At 41.2% G+C, this 19595-nt stretch overlaps 1 protein-coding gene across 2 annotated transcripts in view; it reads right to left on the reverse strand.

Moving 5' to 3' along the window:
- slc38a3b (solute carrier family 38 member 3b) overlaps nucleotides 1–19343 on the reverse strand; it is a 29802-nt gene extending 10459 nt beyond the window's left edge. The window contains exons 1-8 of one of the 2 annotated variants that reach the window (XM_030419788.1): nucleotides 18793–19341; nucleotides 8615–8799; nucleotides 8231–8251; nucleotides 7964–8045; nucleotides 7761–7876; nucleotides 4733–4806; nucleotides 4057–4149; nucleotides 3143–3224 (exon numbers count right to left, since the gene is read on the reverse strand). In XM_030419788.1, coding sequence (XP_030275648.1) covers nucleotides 3143–3224; nucleotides 4057–4149; nucleotides 4733–4806; nucleotides 7761–7876; nucleotides 7964–8045; nucleotides 8231–8251; nucleotides 8615–8718 — 572 coding nt within the window. In that variant the 5' untranslated portion in view covers nucleotides 8719–8799; nucleotides 18793–19341. Of the gene's footprint in view, nucleotides 1–3142; nucleotides 3225–4056; nucleotides 4150–4732; nucleotides 4807–7760; nucleotides 7877–7963; nucleotides 8046–8230; nucleotides 8252–8614; nucleotides 8800–18792 lie in introns of both variants that reach the window. The other variant, XM_030419789.1, reaches the window with a different exon arrangement.
- Nucleotides 19344–19595: the final 252 nt, after the last annotated feature.

Below are 19595 nucleotides of genomic sequence, written 5' to 3' on the forward strand. Positions count from 1 at the left end.
ACACTGTAGCATCGAGTCATCTGTGTGTGTGTGTGTGTGTGTGTGTGTGTGTGTGTGCGCGTGTGTGTGTGTGTGCCCTTGAAATGGTAACAGGTCACATCCTCTTCGGACATTTGGTCAGTAGGTCATTTTAGACGATTCAGTTTCACATGTGAGGGGGGAATGTGACCGCCGCCAAGTCTCAAGCCAAGTGACACCAACCCAGGCCAAGTTTTGAGCCACTGCGGACATGTCCAGGTCACATAAGAAGTCATAAAAATTGCACAGGATATGTATTAATACATAGCTGCGACCAAGTGTTTGCAATGCATATGCCTAATGGTTAAACGTGCCAGCTGTGCGATTAATGAAGGGTGGTCTAGCTCTGTTTAATATTAACTTTATGTCATGTTCACAACAATAACAGTGAAGCAGTAGAAGGATCAGCTGTGAGCCATGGCTGTTCACGCTGTAGCATACAGACTAGATCTGTGTGTGTGTGAGTGTGTGTGTGTGTGTGTGTGTGTGTGTGTGTGTGTGTGTGTGTCTTTCCTTTGAAATCAAAGGTCACATCCTCCATGGACATTGGGTCAGTAGGTCATTTTGGACAATTACATTTCAGATTTGAGATTCCTTTTGGTCACACCCGATCATGGGTTGTTCATGGGCTGGTCCAGGAGTCAAGTCTCAAGCCATCTGAGACCAGCTGAGACAAATCCATGTCCATGGTTTGAGTCCAGGTCACATTCTAAGTCTTGAAAATTGCACGACGGATTAACACATAACTGAGGCTGCCTGTTTTCGGTGCACATACCTAATAATGAAATATGTCAGCTCTGTGAGAAAGGCCTGTAGAGAACTGTTTTATGATTGATTGATTGATTGATTGATTGATTCAATAATAATGTTTCAAGTCACAAGCAGCGGGATCAGCTGCCTGCCACCGCCTGCAACATAAAGACCAGATCTGTAGGTATGTTCGTCCCTTGAAAGCAGGTCACTAAGGTCACATAATTTCTGGACAAGGGGTCAGTAGGTCATTCTAGACGATGATATTTCATATGAGTTGAGATTAACAAGCCGTCCAGGTCAAGTCCAGGAGTCAAATTTCAAGCTAGCTGAGACCGAGCCAATTCGAAGGTCTGAGCCAATGAGGGCGTGTCTTAAAAACTGCATGAGAGATGTGTTTGCAAGGAAATGTTTTATTATTATCTTATTATTCAGAATTTTACCACAGCAATGGCATTAGTTCAAGTTCTGTATTGTCATACACAGCAATAAGATTTGCCAACATTGCCAATAAAATACTTGGATCTCAGGCTCAGTGTTCTTACATATATGTATAAAATGTACTTATTGGAAGGTGACAGCTGCTTTAGCCATGTGAGAAATACACTGTAAAATCTGACAAAGTGACTAATTACGTACTCTAAAAAGTCAGGAAACCGATTACCTCAAAATGACCACGTAAAGTAGACCAGTTATTTCAAGCTGGTACAACATTTTAGCTCCTACAATTTATATTTAAATGTCTACTTTTCTTTGTAATTCTGAGGTAATTTGAGGTTTCCTGCTTTTTAAAAAGTAAAGGCAAACACTGTAGTAAAATGTGTAAACTTTGGTATAAATAGGTTGTGCAGTTCTGTAATAAACATGTACCTAATAAGAACAGGCTGATGGATGACTATGCAAAAGTCAGGAAACCGATTACCTCCAAATTACCAAGTAGATTATTACATTCAAGTTGCATGAGCTTTAACGACTTATTAGTCTGCTTTACTTGGTAATTCTGATATAATTTTGAGGTCGTCACTCTGTCACAGTGTACAGAAATATTGACTGAGAGCACTGAAAAGTTCAATTCATGAGCAAATTTGGGGAATCCTCTTCTGTTATGTGTTTATGCTTAAAGTATTTCATTTCTCAAATAGTATTGGTATATTATCGTCTGCACCAAAAAGCTAATATCAGCCTCAACATCGAGGAGTCTCACAGGAGTCAAGTCTGAATCAAGTTTCAAGTCCAAATATCTGACCTTTTTTGTGACCATGCTAATACCCCAACTGGAGCACCCAGCGACGCCCACCCACCCACCACTCAGTCCATCCTGTTTTCCTGACGCCACGGGTCTGGACAGTGCAAGCCGCTTTGAGTAGAAGTGTACATTGTGTGTGTGTGTGTGTGTCTGTGTGTGTCTGTGTGTGTATGCATGTGTCTCGGCAGTTGAGAGGCGGCCCTGAGCTGACCTGTCCTTATGCTCGGCCTCGGAATTTGGCACCCATGTTACGCCACCTGCTGCTGTCATTTGTGTGTTTGTGTGTGTGTGTGAGACATAAAGTGAGTGAAAGTCACTTCAACACTTCCTCATACGTCAATCTAGATTGTAGTTAAACCTCTGACCATGACACAAATATACACAAACACAAACCTGGAACGACAAGCGTGAGTCGATCCCAGTGCAACATTGAGTCGACTGTTATCGTCATGTCCTTCAGAAGGCTCAGCACATCAGTTTTCTAGACCGCAGTGCATAAAAAAACAGTCTCGACAAAAAGTAAGACAAGACAGACAGGTCAAGCAACATGCTTAGATTATCTAGATAAGAGGTTGTGTCACACAAATGCTGCTCTGCATTGTGTATTGTACTGAAAATACAACTATCTGCATCTTTATCTTTATAATGTAACACACAAGCTCGAGATGGTTTGCTGACATTTTTATCTGTCAGGCCTGAGATGTTTAAAAAGGGACAGCCACAGTGGCTGCAAACCTGTTTGAGCACGCAGTTTGTTTTTAGATCTGGAATCCACTTCAGTCCTCCATGACCTTATGCAGTGTGTTTGTCTCTGTGGCCTGACTCTGACGTGAGAGCCTCTTGCCTCAATAAGCTGACAGCACCGAGGGTCTACGTTGTGTGCGTACATGACTACCGTACAATACCCGTCCGTGCCCCCCCCCCCCCCCCCCGTCGCTCAGCCAATTACAAGTTGCCTTTCTCATCACACCCCCACACCGACTCAGTCACTGCAAACTGAAGTATTTGCTGCCCACTTAGTCTTCCAGGCCCCTTGACCCGAGCACACAGTGTCTGACCTGTGAATCATCATATGACTTTCGCTAATGGCACAGTGATGATGAAAGGCACTTAAGTGATAATACTCACTCAGCGTTGGGATCTGCCTTCAGGAACGCTTGGATGACCAGTGGCAACTCAGATTTGACAATGTACAGGTAGCTGGACATGGCTGCGAACAGACGAGACGGAGAAAATGTGACAACGTGAGAAAATAACCGGCCGAGCACGCTCGAGTGAAAATGTGTTGGCACGGTCACAAGAAGACATATCACGTTATGATTGTGTAAGTCTCAGAAGAGCAGCTACTATGAGGACACTGAGGTCACATACTCATGTTTTAGCAAACTGAGGGAGGTAACTTTGTTGGAACACGGTTGGTTTCATCAGCAGATTCCACTTCTGTATATCCAAACTTGGATACTTTAAGGCTGACACACACACACACACACACACACACACACACACACACACACATATATGTATATGTGTGTGTCTCACTGGCACTAGTGAGCCAATCATAACACTAGTCCGTGATTCGTGTGTGTTTTTTACACTTTGGTTGGAGCTGAAAGAAAGGGAGCTCATTAAAACCTCGAAATCAGCCTTTGAGCATAACAAATGTGACCTTTGGAGTTGCTGAATCAACTTGACACCAGACTAAAGTGTATCTACACAGCTTTGGTGAGAAACAGCCAGATACTGTACACGTTGTTCAGTGAGTGGGAGGAACGTTTGTCAATGCCAGCTCCACTGTGAACCCAGCTGTTTACCAACAGGTGTCCTATTTTTTGCTCTTAGTATATCCCCATATTTCATACATAAAGGGACGAGCTGTATATCCAAAAACAAAAGCCAGTGTAACACCAGTGTTTCAAGGGGATGGATATAAACTCTAAGCCATGTAATTGTGCATAATTCATGTTTTCTGCTGCAGGGATTTTGCAAACAGTCGGCATATTTGCAAAAACACCCATCATCACTGAGTCACGCCGGCTCCTCACCTCCGATGTTCTGCAGGGTGATTGCGATACCAGCGGCCATTTTTCCGGGAGTGCCAAAGGCCCTGTAACCCAGCTGTTCATAAGCTCGAATTCCTGTAAACGGATTACAAACAATAACACTCAGTCAGTGTTTGCTGAGATGGCCCTCGGAGAACACAATAAAACACTTAAAATAAAATAGATTGTGCATCTGTTATTGGTGGGCGTGTGAAGAAGCCATTTCACTCTTTTAATGTTTGTTATCTTTGCAACGCAATGCAACGTAGAGAATAAACTGATTCTTTTCTCAAAATCAATCTAATAGCGAAGTTAAGCAGACTGGAAACCAAATCCTCTGAGTGCTAATCATTCTGGCATGTAAACAACTTAATTGTAATTGACTAACTAACTGCTACAGTGTGTTTAGAGCCATCAGACTATAATTGGCTGTTACCTCTTAACTCCTAATGGCCCTTTTCAGATTAATCTGCTAGTTTAGTTTAGCATGGTTTCTACTTTTGATTCAATGGTTCTCAGCCAGTTCAACAGTGTTGGATGTTTCTGTCACAATCTTTTAATCTGGTCTCCAGCAGTAGCAGAACTGTTGTAGAGTTACATTGGATACCATAAGTGTACTCTGCTTATGGTTAGATAGATTGTTTCTTCCTAAAAGGCAAAGACATGACTCAAGGCTTACCCACAATGCCAGAGGATTTGAGTAGCAGATGAATGGAGTAAGATGACAAGGCTGCGACCGCAGTCAGAAGAAACCTGTGTTATGATACAAAAGGCAGGGAGAGTGAATAACTGTTAAACTTGTGTGTACATCAATCTTACACCAAATGCTTTAACCCCTCTGTGACTCCTCTTTTGCACATTTCCGTAGACGTTACAACCAGCCTTCTGCATTAAGTCGTGATATATTGTACACGTTTGACGATGTTACCACTTCACGTAAACACACAGTTCATTGTTTGATATGACATAATCGTGCATTAATGGGGGACCAACGCTGGGAATGAAGCCTGGGAAGTCGAACTACAGTGGTAGCTGATTTTCCGCTTCGTCAGTGTCCCGCCACTGCATCGCTGTTTATTACTTCAAAATGCTAATTGCGTTTTTGTGCCATTATACAAACAGTTGAAAGACATATTCAACATGAAACAAGACAGGCTATTCATTCTTTCAAGTCTTTTTAGAATAGAATATAAATATTCTCCACTGATAGCAGTCCTACACATGGGTGAAAGCAACATTTCCCACAACCTTTTTGTTTCGAAGAGTCACAGTCCTACAGAGACATTTCTAATAGGTCAGAGGTGATCCCAGATCTATCACCTTGCTCTGACCTTTTCTCAACATTTCTGTACACTCTGTTTTTCTTGCAGTAAGAATTTTTCCTCCTCTGCGAAGAGAGGGAGGGTGGCCAAGCTCTCAGATTCCTCTGTAACTCACAAACAGGCATTTATTTACAGGTCCAGCATCCTGACGCCCTGGTGAAATCATTAGCAAGATGTAAGAGTTTTCATGCCAGCTCTATTTCTGTGCCTCACTGGAAATGCGTTGACAAGGGAGAATGTCTATTTAAATCTGTGCTGGAGGATGAAGGGTATTTGATGCAACTCCAAGCTTCAGTCCCCACCAGAACCATAATAAGGGAAACAATTATCAGACATCAGAGCAAAACTTTGTGTGAACAAATCCATACCTCAAAAAGCATTATTGGATATACCCCACTAGAGCTGCAATGATTAATTGATTTTTTAAGAAAAAAAAGGACGATTTCTCTGATTCCAGCTTCTCGTTAGTTCATATTTTCTGGTTTCTTTACTCCTCTATGACAGTGAACTGAACATCTTTAGGTTGTGGACAAACAAGACATTTGAGGACGTCATATTGGGTTCTGGGTAACACTGATCAAGATCACCATTTTTTGACATTTCATAAGCTAAATGATTAATGGAGAAAATAATCAACAGATCAATCAGCAGCGAAAATAATCTTATGTTGCAGCCATAATTAAAGGTGCAATAACTGCTAGCTACGCAGCTAGTAGTCTGGCCCAGCGGGGAAAGTGTAAGTGTTTACACCGCTACCAGAGCAGCTTTGGACCGGCTAACTTGCTAACATCAGTAGATATTTCTGAGACACAATTCACAGACGTCAGGACTGTTATCTATATTCTGTTGTTAATTTCAGTTTCCAGTGTTTTAAGAAGCATGCATCAATGTATGATTTTTCCATAAACACATACTAATCTTATTTGGTGTATTTGACTTTTGAATGAAGTGCCCATATAAGATAAGTACAGCGTTTTTACCTGAAATAACATATATATAAAGCCTCATGTGCCTAGAAAGCTCTTTTGTTTGCTTTCTAGGAATCAAGCTTCTTTAATGCCTCTGGTGTGTTCCCCTCCATAAGAGCCATTTGCTTCTAATCCTATAGAAACCAGGGATTAAACAGACTTCAGAAACAGATGACATTTCAAGCGTTAACAATGCTATTTGAGGTGAGAACCGTTACACTTAGATGTAGCATAAAATAAAGGGGTTTTATGGATAAAATAGAAAACAAGAAAATCAAGAGGCAAACTAACCACACAGTAAACTGATTGCATGCGTCAATTTTTGCCAAGTCTGAGTGATGCTAAATCCTAGGGTTATTGAAATCAGTTGGGCATTTGTTCAGTAGCTAGATTATGTCAGACCCTTTCACTTATTTAAAGCTGCAGCTTTTCTATAACACACAATGTTGTGTGCTTTTTATAATAGGTGTGATACTTGCTGTGTGTTTGCCTTGGTTACAGGCATATTACCATTTTAAAATAAATAAATAAATACAACATCATGACGCCTGTGTATTGTGTCTCAATCAGTTCGCCCCAGCCCGTCCTGGTCCAAAGCTCAGTCAGGACTGCTAGCTGCACTGCGTACTGCGCTAACTAGCTAATGACAACTACGGTTAGCAGCAGTTAGCGCTCGAGTGATATGCTGCTCCCAATTGTTTGGATTATGCATACTTATGAACTGCACCGTTAAATTTGATACGCCCGCGCTGTTTACGTTTGGCATCAGTTGTCATGCCACTGAAGACTGTTAACCTTCAGGTAACAACTGTCTGTTGCATCATGTTGCTTTAAAAACTGTATGTAAATTGAAACAAAATATCCCTTGCACCTTCTGCTAGGCCTACATGGTAATTACATCAAACCAGAACTATGCATAGTTATAAAACCACTGACCCAATTACTAATCCCCATCACTGTTTTGACTTCCTCTCTGACGCTGAGGCCACTCTCTATTCCCATTGCGCTACTTTCTCTCCACGGCTACACAAACACAGACTGCATGACAACCAAGACAACCTGGGTCATGGTCTTGACAGCAGCATTCTTCAAGGAGCAGAAGGAAGTTAATGAGCAAATGGCGATCCAAATGGCTCAGTTATTCCGGTGCTATGTCCTTTCTGGGGACGTGTCAACTAGGGGTGGGGGACGGGAGCTGGAAAAAAGAAGGGTATGAATAGATTTTGGCGTATCTTTGGGACATGATATGTTGCAAGTCATGACAGGTACTAAATCACTCCCTGAAGTAACCTGGAACCCTCCTGGCTGTTATCACACCACCACAGCAAACCACTCAGTGGAGCAGTATAGCTACAGATCTCACATGTTTCAGCACTGCAACCATTAACATAAAAGACTCATATATGGATTTACTTACAAGAAGAGGAGAATGCCCGTGTTGGCCATGGCATAAGCCAATCCCAGGATTCCGCTGCCCATAATGGCATTACCCAGGTTGAAGACAGACATGCCGAAAGAGGTCTTTCCTTCAAACTGAGAGGGGGGAGAAGAGCATGCTATGAATCGTATTGCAACAAACGCACTTTTGGTTGTTTTTGTGTTTGTAACTTTTGCACTTACATCTGTGAAGCGTATCGGTTTCTTTCCGTCTGCGCTGGGCAAAAATCCCTCATTCTCCAGCCCTGCTTCAGGATCATCAAACCTAACGAGGAAATGTACGACGACTGTTAATTTATTGCGTCTCCAGCTACCTCTGAAAACTGTGCACATATAGGCTGCAGGCAGTCTTCAAAATCACATGCTTGTTTTTTTTTATTATTATTATTATATGTATGAAAAACAAATGTGTGATAGAAAGATGCTCCGCAAAGATCTCCACAGACATACCTGACTGTTTGAGTGCCATTTCTGTATAAGGATCCACCCGTTGAGGCAAGCAAAAACACAACGAAACATGCATTTTAAAAAACGTGAAGATTATGCAGAAAGTGAGTCTTACAGTGTATCGCTCATCACATTCATTATCCTGGTCATTATTAATGGGAAACTCTCATGACAGGGACAAAAGACATATGCAGTCACACTTTCCAAAAAACGTGATTTGAAGAATCCAAGAGAAGATTTTCACACAAGTATTACAAATACAGAAACACAAAAAGGACTCAGTGCAAGTAGTTCTGGACACGTGCTGTGTTAAAATGCATTAAACTAGCATGTAAGTGAAAAAAGGAAAACATCCATCTGTGTTCAAGGTAATGTTACATTACTCACTGATCGTCCTCTGGCAGTGTCTTCATCGGTACGCCCGAGTTGTCGCCGAGGTCGTGACTTTTTCCGTTGGACAAGATATTCATTTCTGACTGCGAAGTTTCCATCGTCCAGCTTCGAACAGATTATTTTTGGCTTGTATGTGCTCAATGACGATGATCTCTAACGTGACTCGATATCTTGAATATCTAGGGTCAGAGAGAGACAGGACAAGAATCACATGAGATATATTTTTTTCCACGGACACATCATTGGAAATATGCAGCACATATTTTCCCTGTCAACTTTTTTGCTGAAAATTAAGCAGTTTAGTGGTGAATATTTAATGTAATGGAGAAATGCTCTTTATGAAAACATGATTTTTGGAGTTTAAAAACAACTTAATGCACATTGTGTGATCAGAGATGTCAATTTCACATCAGTATGGTGATGACATAGTAACTTTGGTTGACTAAGTTTTGGGAGGGAAGGATCACCGTGACATAAGTCATTGTAACTCATTATGTCTTGTTCGCCTGCGGCTGTATCTTTGATTCACAGGGCACTGTCCCCCGCTATGCTTCGAGATTTCCTTCAATACCGGTGTGGGGAATATTCTAACACCCTTGAATTTATCCATATACAACTTTATTGTTATTTATGTACAAAATCAAAGTTTAATCGATAAATCATCAGGTTTAGTTATTCATTTTTCACCGAGTTAGAGCTGACTCTAGAAACAATGGTAACAGGTGCTGAGTACTAACACTGTGTCTTTTCACTCGGGACTTTACTTTTCTTATGAGGACTCGATTTGACTTGACACAACCTGTGACTTGGATTGGACCTGGAAAATGAGTAAGGATTTACAAAATCCCATGAGTCACATGTCTGTCCCCTACGTGCCTAAACTGTTGGCTATACGTTTCGAACATTAGGTCAAATAAAGTTGAAGGTTACTCAACGATTAAAGCTGAACTCTCTGCCAGTACAGTTACACAGTAAGATTTGGTTGGTTGTTGGTGCCTTTATGTTGTTTTCCCCCTAACTGTAATCATTTCAACAAGTAGTGTTACAGTGCATTAGATCAAGTAGAAATGGTTTTATGGTCACATGGTGATAGTACAGGTAGATTCTGCTATAGACGTCATGAATGTTTTAATATTTGTCTTTACCACATCTGGACAGCAGTGACTCAGCCCTACTGTTGACACAGTGACTCCAGACGCCCGAAACCTGACCTCATTCACTCTCATTCATTCCGACCACCGAAACTTCTGCAAAGCACACACCAGTGTGAGTGGTACACGGCTGTCAATGATCACAAGCCCTCAGGAGCTCGCAGGAGATAAAACGCTGGAAAACACGGCAAACTTCACAGTCCACCTCAGTACTGAGCAAAGCAAACAGGCCCAGTCCACACAGTCAAAGGTCAAGGTCTGCGTGAGGATTTTTTTCACTTTTGGTTACACGAAACAGTTAATGCGACAATCCTGCTGATGTCTCAGTGTTCCTGCTCAGGTCCCATGCACTGACGCCGCTGCTTCATGATGAATTAAACCACCGTGTCATCATATCAAAGGCTAAAATCACTCACAACAACAGGCCTCAAATTACTCAGAAAGTGGTTGGCAAAACAGTCATTATTGTAGTCCTCTAATTACATATCTCAACAGGGTTTTTCCTTAATGAGGGTTTGTATAACCTCTGCTTGAGGACAAAGCAGGTATATCTGTGGAAAACTATGATCTCTTTGGGATAATTCACATTGCTCGCACTCAAATTAGTGATAATCAAGAAGTATTAATAACCTGCCATCAACTCCCGTGACCCCAGTGACACAACCGAATCCTCTTCTCTATTTCACAGTGTGAACTCAAGACAATGCCGTGTTGTTCGATGCTTCCGCTGTACAGCAGCTCAATTGTCTTCACGGTGTCCTCTCAGCTCACTGCCATTCGTACTGTACAGTTAAAGAGGGCCATTGATACCACGCCACTGCAGCTACAAGAGAAACCTCACAGGAATAAAGCAAAACTAAACACAATTATCAGGCTGAAACATAAATGACTAATTTCCCACCAATAATAATAATAAAGAAATCTTAAGATCTAAATCTGGAGAAAGCATTTAAGCCAAAAATAAAAATCAAAAACACCCTGTATTGCATGATCTAGTGAGTCATTTTATTTGCCCAGAGTTAGCATGTTCCGTAACATAGCCACAAACGTAAAAGCCCCGAATGTCAATACTTTCTGTTGCAACACCGTGCTTTGATAAGGATAATTTCCAGAGAGACTGACAGGAATAAATGTCACGCATTAGTTATATTAAAATGCAGCTGATCATCAGTGATACAATCAAACATCAAATCAAGAAATTGTTCAACTCTTCCCCAAAAGGAAACACTATCTTTATATTGCTGTAGCACTGGAGGGTTAAATCGACCAGCAAACAGCAGACGTGCCCGGTTTACTGTAAACACAGCAGGAGGCTCATTGTAGAGTCTCATGATGTTTATGTTATCGTCCAAATGGTCACTGTTGTTGGAGGCCATTGCATATTACTGTAAATGGTGGTGATTGTTTGCTAATACAAGCTAAATTGACCATGTCGTGTACTTTCAGTGCGTTTTCCAATCATTTTGAAGAAGCTTCCAGGGAATAAATATGTACTATTTTTTTCTGTGCACATTTTATCAGGGGAACAAGCAAAAATGTCAAATTTGTCTACAGGTAGACATAAATTAATGAAATATTTAAATAAACACCTTGTAAGATTTAAGATTACTTGCTAAAAATAAATAACTGGTGTTCTCTGGGCTTTTAATAAGTATCAGAAAACACTTCAGACATCAATCTGTTGCAGTTTTCAGTAAAAAAAAAAAAAAAAAGCCTTAACGTGTAACAACCAAGGGTAAATCCAGACAGAGACCAGGCGAATCTCTTCAAAACCAAACTCTAAAACAATCATGATCTGGCTAATGTTTTCCAGCTTGACACATTGAAGATGACGCAGCAAATCAGCAGCACTGACACAACTGACAGGACTGAAATTCAGCAGAAACCTCAGAAAGAGAAACAGTTTCTTTAAACAGCTCAGCGCTGATGCTATTTCTGCTGTGTAATTCTATCTAGCGATGGGAATATAGCAGGCTTGACCGTTTAGCCATATGTGTGCCTATAAAGACGTCGCTCGAGGTGAAGAGGGCGGCTCGTTAGTGACTCGACAGATGTGCTTTATGACGGGATTGTTGTAGAACTCCTTTTGTAATTTGTTTCCTTTTTTGTTTCGTCCATAAGGTAAAAACTGATACATCAGATTAAAAGCAGGAGTTGGTGTGATGTCCTCTGTCTTTCTTGCATGCACATAGTCATGATGCTTGAGCACCAGTAAAATAACAAAAACCCTGATACTTGGCAAGAACTGTGGTTCAGAGGAAGGGACATTAGTTCACTGTTAGTGCGAGTGGTGGGTACTGCATAAGTTATGGATAAAAATAATACTTGATATTGCCTCTTCTGATACATATTTGTGTCCTGGGTGACCCTCCTGCAGAACTTTTTGGATAACCTATCCATAATCATAATTTTCTGGTAATTAACATCAAAAACACACAGAATAAATTTGTATGGGCTACATAAACTGCTCATCTATTCACTGAAACTGATTATTGATCCCTGTACTTCTTACTAAGCGCCATATGAGCATATCCTCTTCCACTGAGCAGTACCAGGAGGGTCACCTTACTCTCTGAAGCTCATAGTGAGCCCTGTTACATAACAGAAAGGCCACGATAGTGAAAAGTTCCATTCTGAGTTACGGACTTACATGACATTTGATGTGTTTGAACAGGGGGGAGGGTGAATAATGATTAGCTGTTTGATTTTCCGACCGTTCAATGTGAATGTGAGATAAAGTCTATTTATAAAACCCTTCACTCTTTTAAAAAACCCAAAGCAGCAATCTCCCCAATTACTTCCTATCTCTTCTTGTGCAGATTGGAAATAAAGCAGGGAAGGCACGGGACAAGTGGGGGGCAGTCAGTGGGCGAGCACATGTAGATGATGAGATGCCCATGTGGTGGTGTATCAGGAACAAGCACGAGGTTCAGCCAACAGCGCCTGGCAGCGCCAGCTCATCTCAGCCACGTGCCTGCTGGGGACAGAGGAACACATGCTCATGTCCTGCGATACCGGCCAGCACCTGATTCACAGAGTGAACTGTGCGCTCGTGCAGCCAAGAGGGATTGTTTATATTGTGGCAAATTTCTCAGGAGCCGTGACCTTTTTAAATGCTCCAAGCGACTTTTAATAGCTGAAATGAACAACATTTTAGTGCACTTATTTCATTTCTTTGGCCAGTGGATTCAAAGTCTAAGTCTTGTTATTTCTACTAAAATTGTCACACAAACATGAGAGAATGATCCTTATACGAAGCTCATCATCAAACAACAAAAATTCCAACATAAAGATGAATCAATACTCGTACACACAAACTCTATCATAAAGATATAATTTCAAAAGCAATGACACTGAATAAAATAGTTGAGCAGGGATATAGTCATGTTTCACCCTCTACCCCAAAAGACAGTGTTTATGCTAATAAGGACATCAGCATTCTGAATAAACCTCCTTGGATATCCAAGCATGTGTGATGTGTGTGCACTAATAATCAAGCTTAAGATCAAAAGTCAAAAGAATAGAAAAAACATTTGCTTCATGAAAGCAACAGAATTCAGTTAAATCAATACCTCTCATTATCACCGTAAATGAATGTTAGAGAAAAGAGAACGTAGGCATAACATTTAAGAAAAAGACCAAAACCTCCAAAGATATCCAACTGCAGATGACATTCATCCAGAGCAGTGCAGATGCTCGTCCACTGAGCAAAGTTTGAACACAAACTTTTATCCAAAACCAAAATCCGACCTAAGTTGTGTGAAAATAATGAAAAAACAAGCACTGCATAAAGGTTTCTTCGCACATCTCAGCACAACAGTCCAGGCTGTGTAGCTACACAATCAGAAGCATTTGGTATCTGCAGGCATTAGATGGAATGGATTAGGGAGCACATTACAAACAGGTGATATGCAATAGGAAGGAAAGTCAACTGAACGTTTCATAATAGAGTATGAAAGAGAGTATGACCTCCTTCGCACACACCAACCAACTAAGTCGTTAAAGGGATCATAAAGGGAAGCAGCACTTCTTAAGAGCAACTAGGGACGAGATATCATTTAATATGCTGTTTTACAAGCAGCCAGTAATTTGTGTTTAGAATAGGAAGTCTGCCGCTGTCAGTTAACTAATGGTGTGCAGAGCAACATCAAACAGTCCATCAATCACTGTGTGTTATTATGAATCAAGGAACCAAAGACGAGTGCTTCAAGTTAGGACCGATTAAAGGAATGTGTACATGTTTCCCCAAACAATTTTAGAAATTGATGACTCAGAAACATATTAAGCATGTGTAGGTGAGCATGAGGACATCCTTAAATGCTGCAGAGGTGGCTTCAGTCATAGCAGGCTCAAAGCTTTTGACTACGTGACACGATCAACTTAACAGTTGGCACAGCTCCATGGCAAAAATACATATAGATGTATGTTTTTCCCTGGATTTAAAAATAGAAGGGAAGTTGCTCTACAGTTCAATGGACGGCTACAAGGGCCGGTTTGAGCTACGATTTTCACTTCTGTTTAAACGTCCAAATACCAGGCTGACTGATGTATCTAGTGTTTCATAACAACAGTGTGTGCTGGTGTATGCAGTTCTTACACTGAGGTTAACAGGTAAATCTTGGTATAGGAAGAAATTGAAACAAAAACATCAGAAAAAAAGGATTTAAGTTGAAAATGTCATTAAGTCACACCAAAACATCAGAAAAAAAGGATGCAATTTGAAAATGTGATTAATTGAACAATGGCAACGACAATAATATCCCTTTGGTCCTTTTATTTTGAAAGGCACATGGCATAAGGAAGCGAGAAAAGAATCTGTGTTTTAATCAGGACTTGTTTACTAAAGATACGGTGCTGTCAGTTACATAATGGATCAGTTAACTTTCATTAGCTACAAGTCCCTGTTGACAAGCTGCAGGACATTTTTCTAAGAAACAGCTTGGTAACCAACAGCTGGCAGCAGCGGGAAGCTTCAGGGCAATTACACTGAGCACAGGTCTGTCTTAATGCGTCAGAACAAAAATACCACATTTACAGATTTAGATAGCAGATGTTTTCAATTAACTTACTGTAGTTAAGATATGCATAGTAAGGACGTATTTCCATTTGTTGTCAGCACACAATGTACAAACATGGACACACATCACATGAGAGTTGTTGATGGTGTGACTTTAGGCGTCTACTGTGTTTGCAGTGACACCAAGGGAGGATCAGAATACATTCTGATTTCTGTTCAGGCATCAATATCTGTGACACATCGATAGAGCGCTTGGATTAAAATGCCAAACAAGAAGTGAATGGAATATGACCCAGTGGCTGTTAGCATATCAGCATCAATCAGCATAACCATCTAGTTCACAATACATCACAATACATCGATTGCCGCCCCATCTTAGTGCAGCTGCTTTCAGTGAAAATGCTCTCGTAAACACACTGTTTGCAACCTACTCGGTGCCGACAATTCCCTTGGGAGTTGGTGGAGACCAAATCAGAGCTAAAAGGAGAAAAGGTTGGACTTAAATTCACCAGTTGGATGCATATAAGACTCCAAATAAATTGCTAATGCTGCTCTGTATTCGCTGGATGTGTAAATAGACAACAATTAGATAACATGTTTGTCATATGAGCATAGAAAATGTCCGTAGGGTTTCTGTTGCCCCCAAAAAAAGAAATCAAGAAAAAATCAGTTATTGCAGGTTTATTTCAAGATGAATAAGCTATCTGCCTTTCCTTTCCATTTCATATTGTTTCAGGGTTCCACCGAGTCAAACCTTGAGACTTGAATGTTTTTGCTTTCAAATCCAAAATCTTCATACCAGCTTATATAAACCTGTCATCTTATATTTATTCAGGTTAATTGCTGACATTCAGTATATGTGCATCTAGCCAAGTACATGTGGATTTATGTTTCCTGTGAGTATTCAAATATCGTAACATATGGCCCTCAGTGGATTCTTTCAGACGGCATATATTAACTCTATAGCATATATATTGGCATTGATTGCTCCAGTGGGAGTTAACTCATGGGAGTGCTGGGGCCATTTTCTACCCGTCAATCTTCAGAAAAAAAATAAAGCATAAATTAAGCTCTTTGAACAAACTGAGAGTCACAGGATATCCATAAAATGTAGGTTGGACTTTCTCATGAGATGATGAACAAAACACATGTTGATGGGACAATTTTGAAAAAATACTCTGAGTGGATTAGACCATGACTATATTCTCTGTTTAAAGCATCCAAATTGCCCATTTGAATACACAATATCAATACACAAAGGATAATGACTTTCCAATGACTTAAACATAAATAGACAATAGCACATGATATGTTCAGGGTCAACCCCACGGATTATGAGCCCTATGACAAAGATAATAATAACTTCTTAGGTGTTTGATACTTGACACTTGAACGCAGATGTTTGCTGGTCTCTCCTGTGTGACAGAAGAACTCAGCTGGCTGCTTCCCACATGAACTAAAACATTGGCCTCCACACGCGCTGCACCTGTCCAGCTCCTCCTCAAACTCTCAGCCACTTTGATCACCGCACTCGTTGGGGGTCACTGACCACACAGCCTGGCTTATCTGCCCACTCTGCCCTGTGATGAACCCAGCATGAAAACCCATATAGGGTGTTGATGTTTAGCCCCCGAGGCCAAAGTCAAAAGCATAGCCCATGAACCTCACTGCCTTGAATACACAGACAGACGGTCTACCCGGTAAATGTTTTCAATCTTCTTATGGTTGGAGATTCGAAAAATCTCTACAGTTCTACATATCTACATGTTCTCGCCAGCACAACCACAGATGGTTCCATGATGAACACTCAGCACCTGCCTTCGAGCAACACGGAGGTCAAGTGCCTTGCTCCTGACCATCTTAACAGCTGTTACACGGGAGCATTCACATTTCCACACCCATCGCTCCCAGTCAAAGTCAGTCAAAGATTGAAACCAGCAACCCGCAACACGCTTGTAAGCTTTCAAACCCTGAACTTATTCACACGTAATGCCGATCTCAAGAAAACCTCCAACACCTCCAACATAATATCAATGAGGTAATAATGCAAACTAAGAAATATTAATTTTTTCCATAACTGGATAAACAAGCTGTTTGAAGATAGAGAAGGGTGGCGGGGTCCGCCAAATATGCACCTTTAAGTCCGAGAGTCCAAAGATTTTCAGTTTACTATCACATGAAACAACGGAAATCAGCAAATACCGAGAGCTAAGCTAAACATGGCATGTTTGGAATTTTTGCTTGTGAAATTACTTTAACGATCATCAAACTAGTTCATTTACAAAATCATTAACTCATTTTGGCTCTCAAAATAAGCGTGTGATATGTGTTATGTTGTTTTTTTGGAAAAGTGGTTATACACTGCTCAAAATGAAAAAAAATATTTTGTGTTTTGTGAATATCCATGCACATGAATATACACTCTTATCACAATATACCTAAATAACTGTATTAGAAATGTTGGAAACTACATTTACTTTACATTTACGTAGTACTGTACTTTGAGGTATTTGTAGTAATTCCTTTTTTCTGGTACTTTATACTTCCACTCAGCTTTATTTTGGAGTCAGTACTTTTACTCCACTACATTTAATTTGATATGTTTAGTTACTAGTTGCTTCGCATAGATGCTACATCACAGCCAAAGTTATGCATTCTGTATTACCTTTTCTTCAATTGGCATTGGGGTTAAACAAAACAAAAATAAATGTATCATTCACTTTTAGTTGTAAGCGTGTTTATTGCCAGAATATTACTTTTGATACTTAAGTAGCTTTAAGAACAGATACTTTTACTCAAGTACTATTTGCATGGGTGACTTTAACTTTTACCAAAGTAATATACTCACATCACAGTTTTACTTTTACTCGAGTATGACGTGTAGGTACTTTATACAACCCTGTATATTATCCAGCATGATGCACTAAGACACAGCAGGGGAACGCTTTCACTGGCATATCTGCTTTACATCACCACTGCTCAATGAATTAAAAAACCCACGGGGATATTTATGTCAAATGAAGCCAAACGCACAAGGGAAACATTTCTTTTGATTCCTGCAGCCATTTCTTCTCCACACACAGCTTCACATGGCTCAGTGTGCACGGTGGTAATGTGCGGCGTTAACTTCCCACACATGGCGCTCTTCCTCCACACGGGTATATTTAGACGACCATAACAAAAGGCAAAGTGCTTTAAAAAACAGGCTGCGGCTGCTCGGTTAAAGCCTCGTTGCTGTTGATGTTACTCATCGGTGTCCTGACGCAGACTGGATATGTGAATGGTGCGTGGAGCGGTGCTACTTAGAAGGTGATTAGTTTCGGTCAGATGTGGTTCGGTGGTGGTGGGAGGAAAAAGGAAGCTGTCTCTGCGTTTGACTCGATGCCATGTGGCCGCTGGGACATGAAGGCTTCACATATTCACAGACTTTTTCTTTCTTTTTCTTTTTATAATCATAGAAGTTGGTATTTAAACAGCCCATCGACGCACATTTGCACGTTCACCCCCAAATAAGTGATTACTGTCTTGTGAGTCAGTCACTTGGTTAATGACACCCATCCAGCTGTTGATTTGACTTTCAGGCTGATCGGAGGTGGACGTTATACGAGCTTTAAAAAAATAAATAAATAAATACACAGATAGGACTAAAGAAAAATCAATGACAGTCACTGACTCCTTGAGGCGCATGGTCATCATGACATCTGGACTTGGCGCTCACCGCAGGAGGACCAAACGCGCTGTTCTTTCTTTATTGATCACCACCAACACCACCACCCACCCCCCAGGAGGAAACAAAGCCATATGCCCCAGTATTGTGTGCCATGTGATCGCAGAGCCTACACATATTCACATACTGCTCTGTTTTTTTTTTGGTTTTTATTCCTTTCCCCTCTGGACTACCATACTCCTTGGGATTAAAAAAAAATCCCACTGGATCCAAACATACTACTACTACTCCTCCAACTGCAATCTTAAGGGGAAAGATGATATTTCGTCAGTCTTACCAAATGTTGCTGTCACGAAGCTTTCGAGTTAATCCCTCTGATGATGATGAGTGTTAATAAATGTGATTATCTCTGATGGCTCTCGTCCTCTGTGCGTCTCTCCTCGCCCTTGCTCCTCGGTGGAGGTACTAGTAGTAGTAGTAGTAGAGGGATAGTATCTGTATTCGTGGGTATTTACGCACGCTCGCGCCTTCGCTCGCTGCTAAATGCGCTCTGGAGAAATGGTCGGCATTGTAAAAAGCTCCTGGAGCTGGACTGTGGGGGTCGCGTTAGGTCCGCCTCCTTGGCAAACCCCCTATGGCTGCGCTGCCGGCTGTAGGTTTCCACCACTGCTCTAGGTGAGGGAAATACTGAGAGGATCCCAGGACGTGGCAGGCGCACCGGTGCTTTTTTCTGGCAATGGAGGGGTTGCGCATTGAAGGCTATGGGCAACTGTGGTGCGTAAATCAAAAAGCCAGTACTGTGAAGGAGGTGTGGGTCTCACTTGTGTCTCCCGATTTGTCGTGAGCGTTCAAAGAGGCAATAAAGCCAAGAACTGTCTGCGACTCACACACCTCTCTGTCCAACTTGAACAAACCCTGTAACATATTATCCTTTCTCTGATCTTATATCTCCCTTCCCCTGCCTGTGGCATCAGATCCAGCAGCTCCCAGCACGGTGCAGCCTGAGATTTGGCACCTGTTAAGAGTCAGGAATGTGGGGGAGCTCACTCATGTGAAAACAATGGCTGGGCACTTAAGACAAAGGTGAGGAGGTGAACTTAGGGTCTGGCAGGCAAATACCATGTAATACATGAATTAATT

The sequence above is a fragment of the Sparus aurata genome, chromosome 6, assembly GCF_900880675.1.
Source record: "Sparus aurata chromosome 6, fSpaAur1.1, whole genome shotgun sequence".
NCBI classification, from domain to species: domain Eukaryota; kingdom Metazoa; phylum Chordata; class Actinopteri; order Spariformes; family Sparidae; genus Sparus; species Sparus aurata.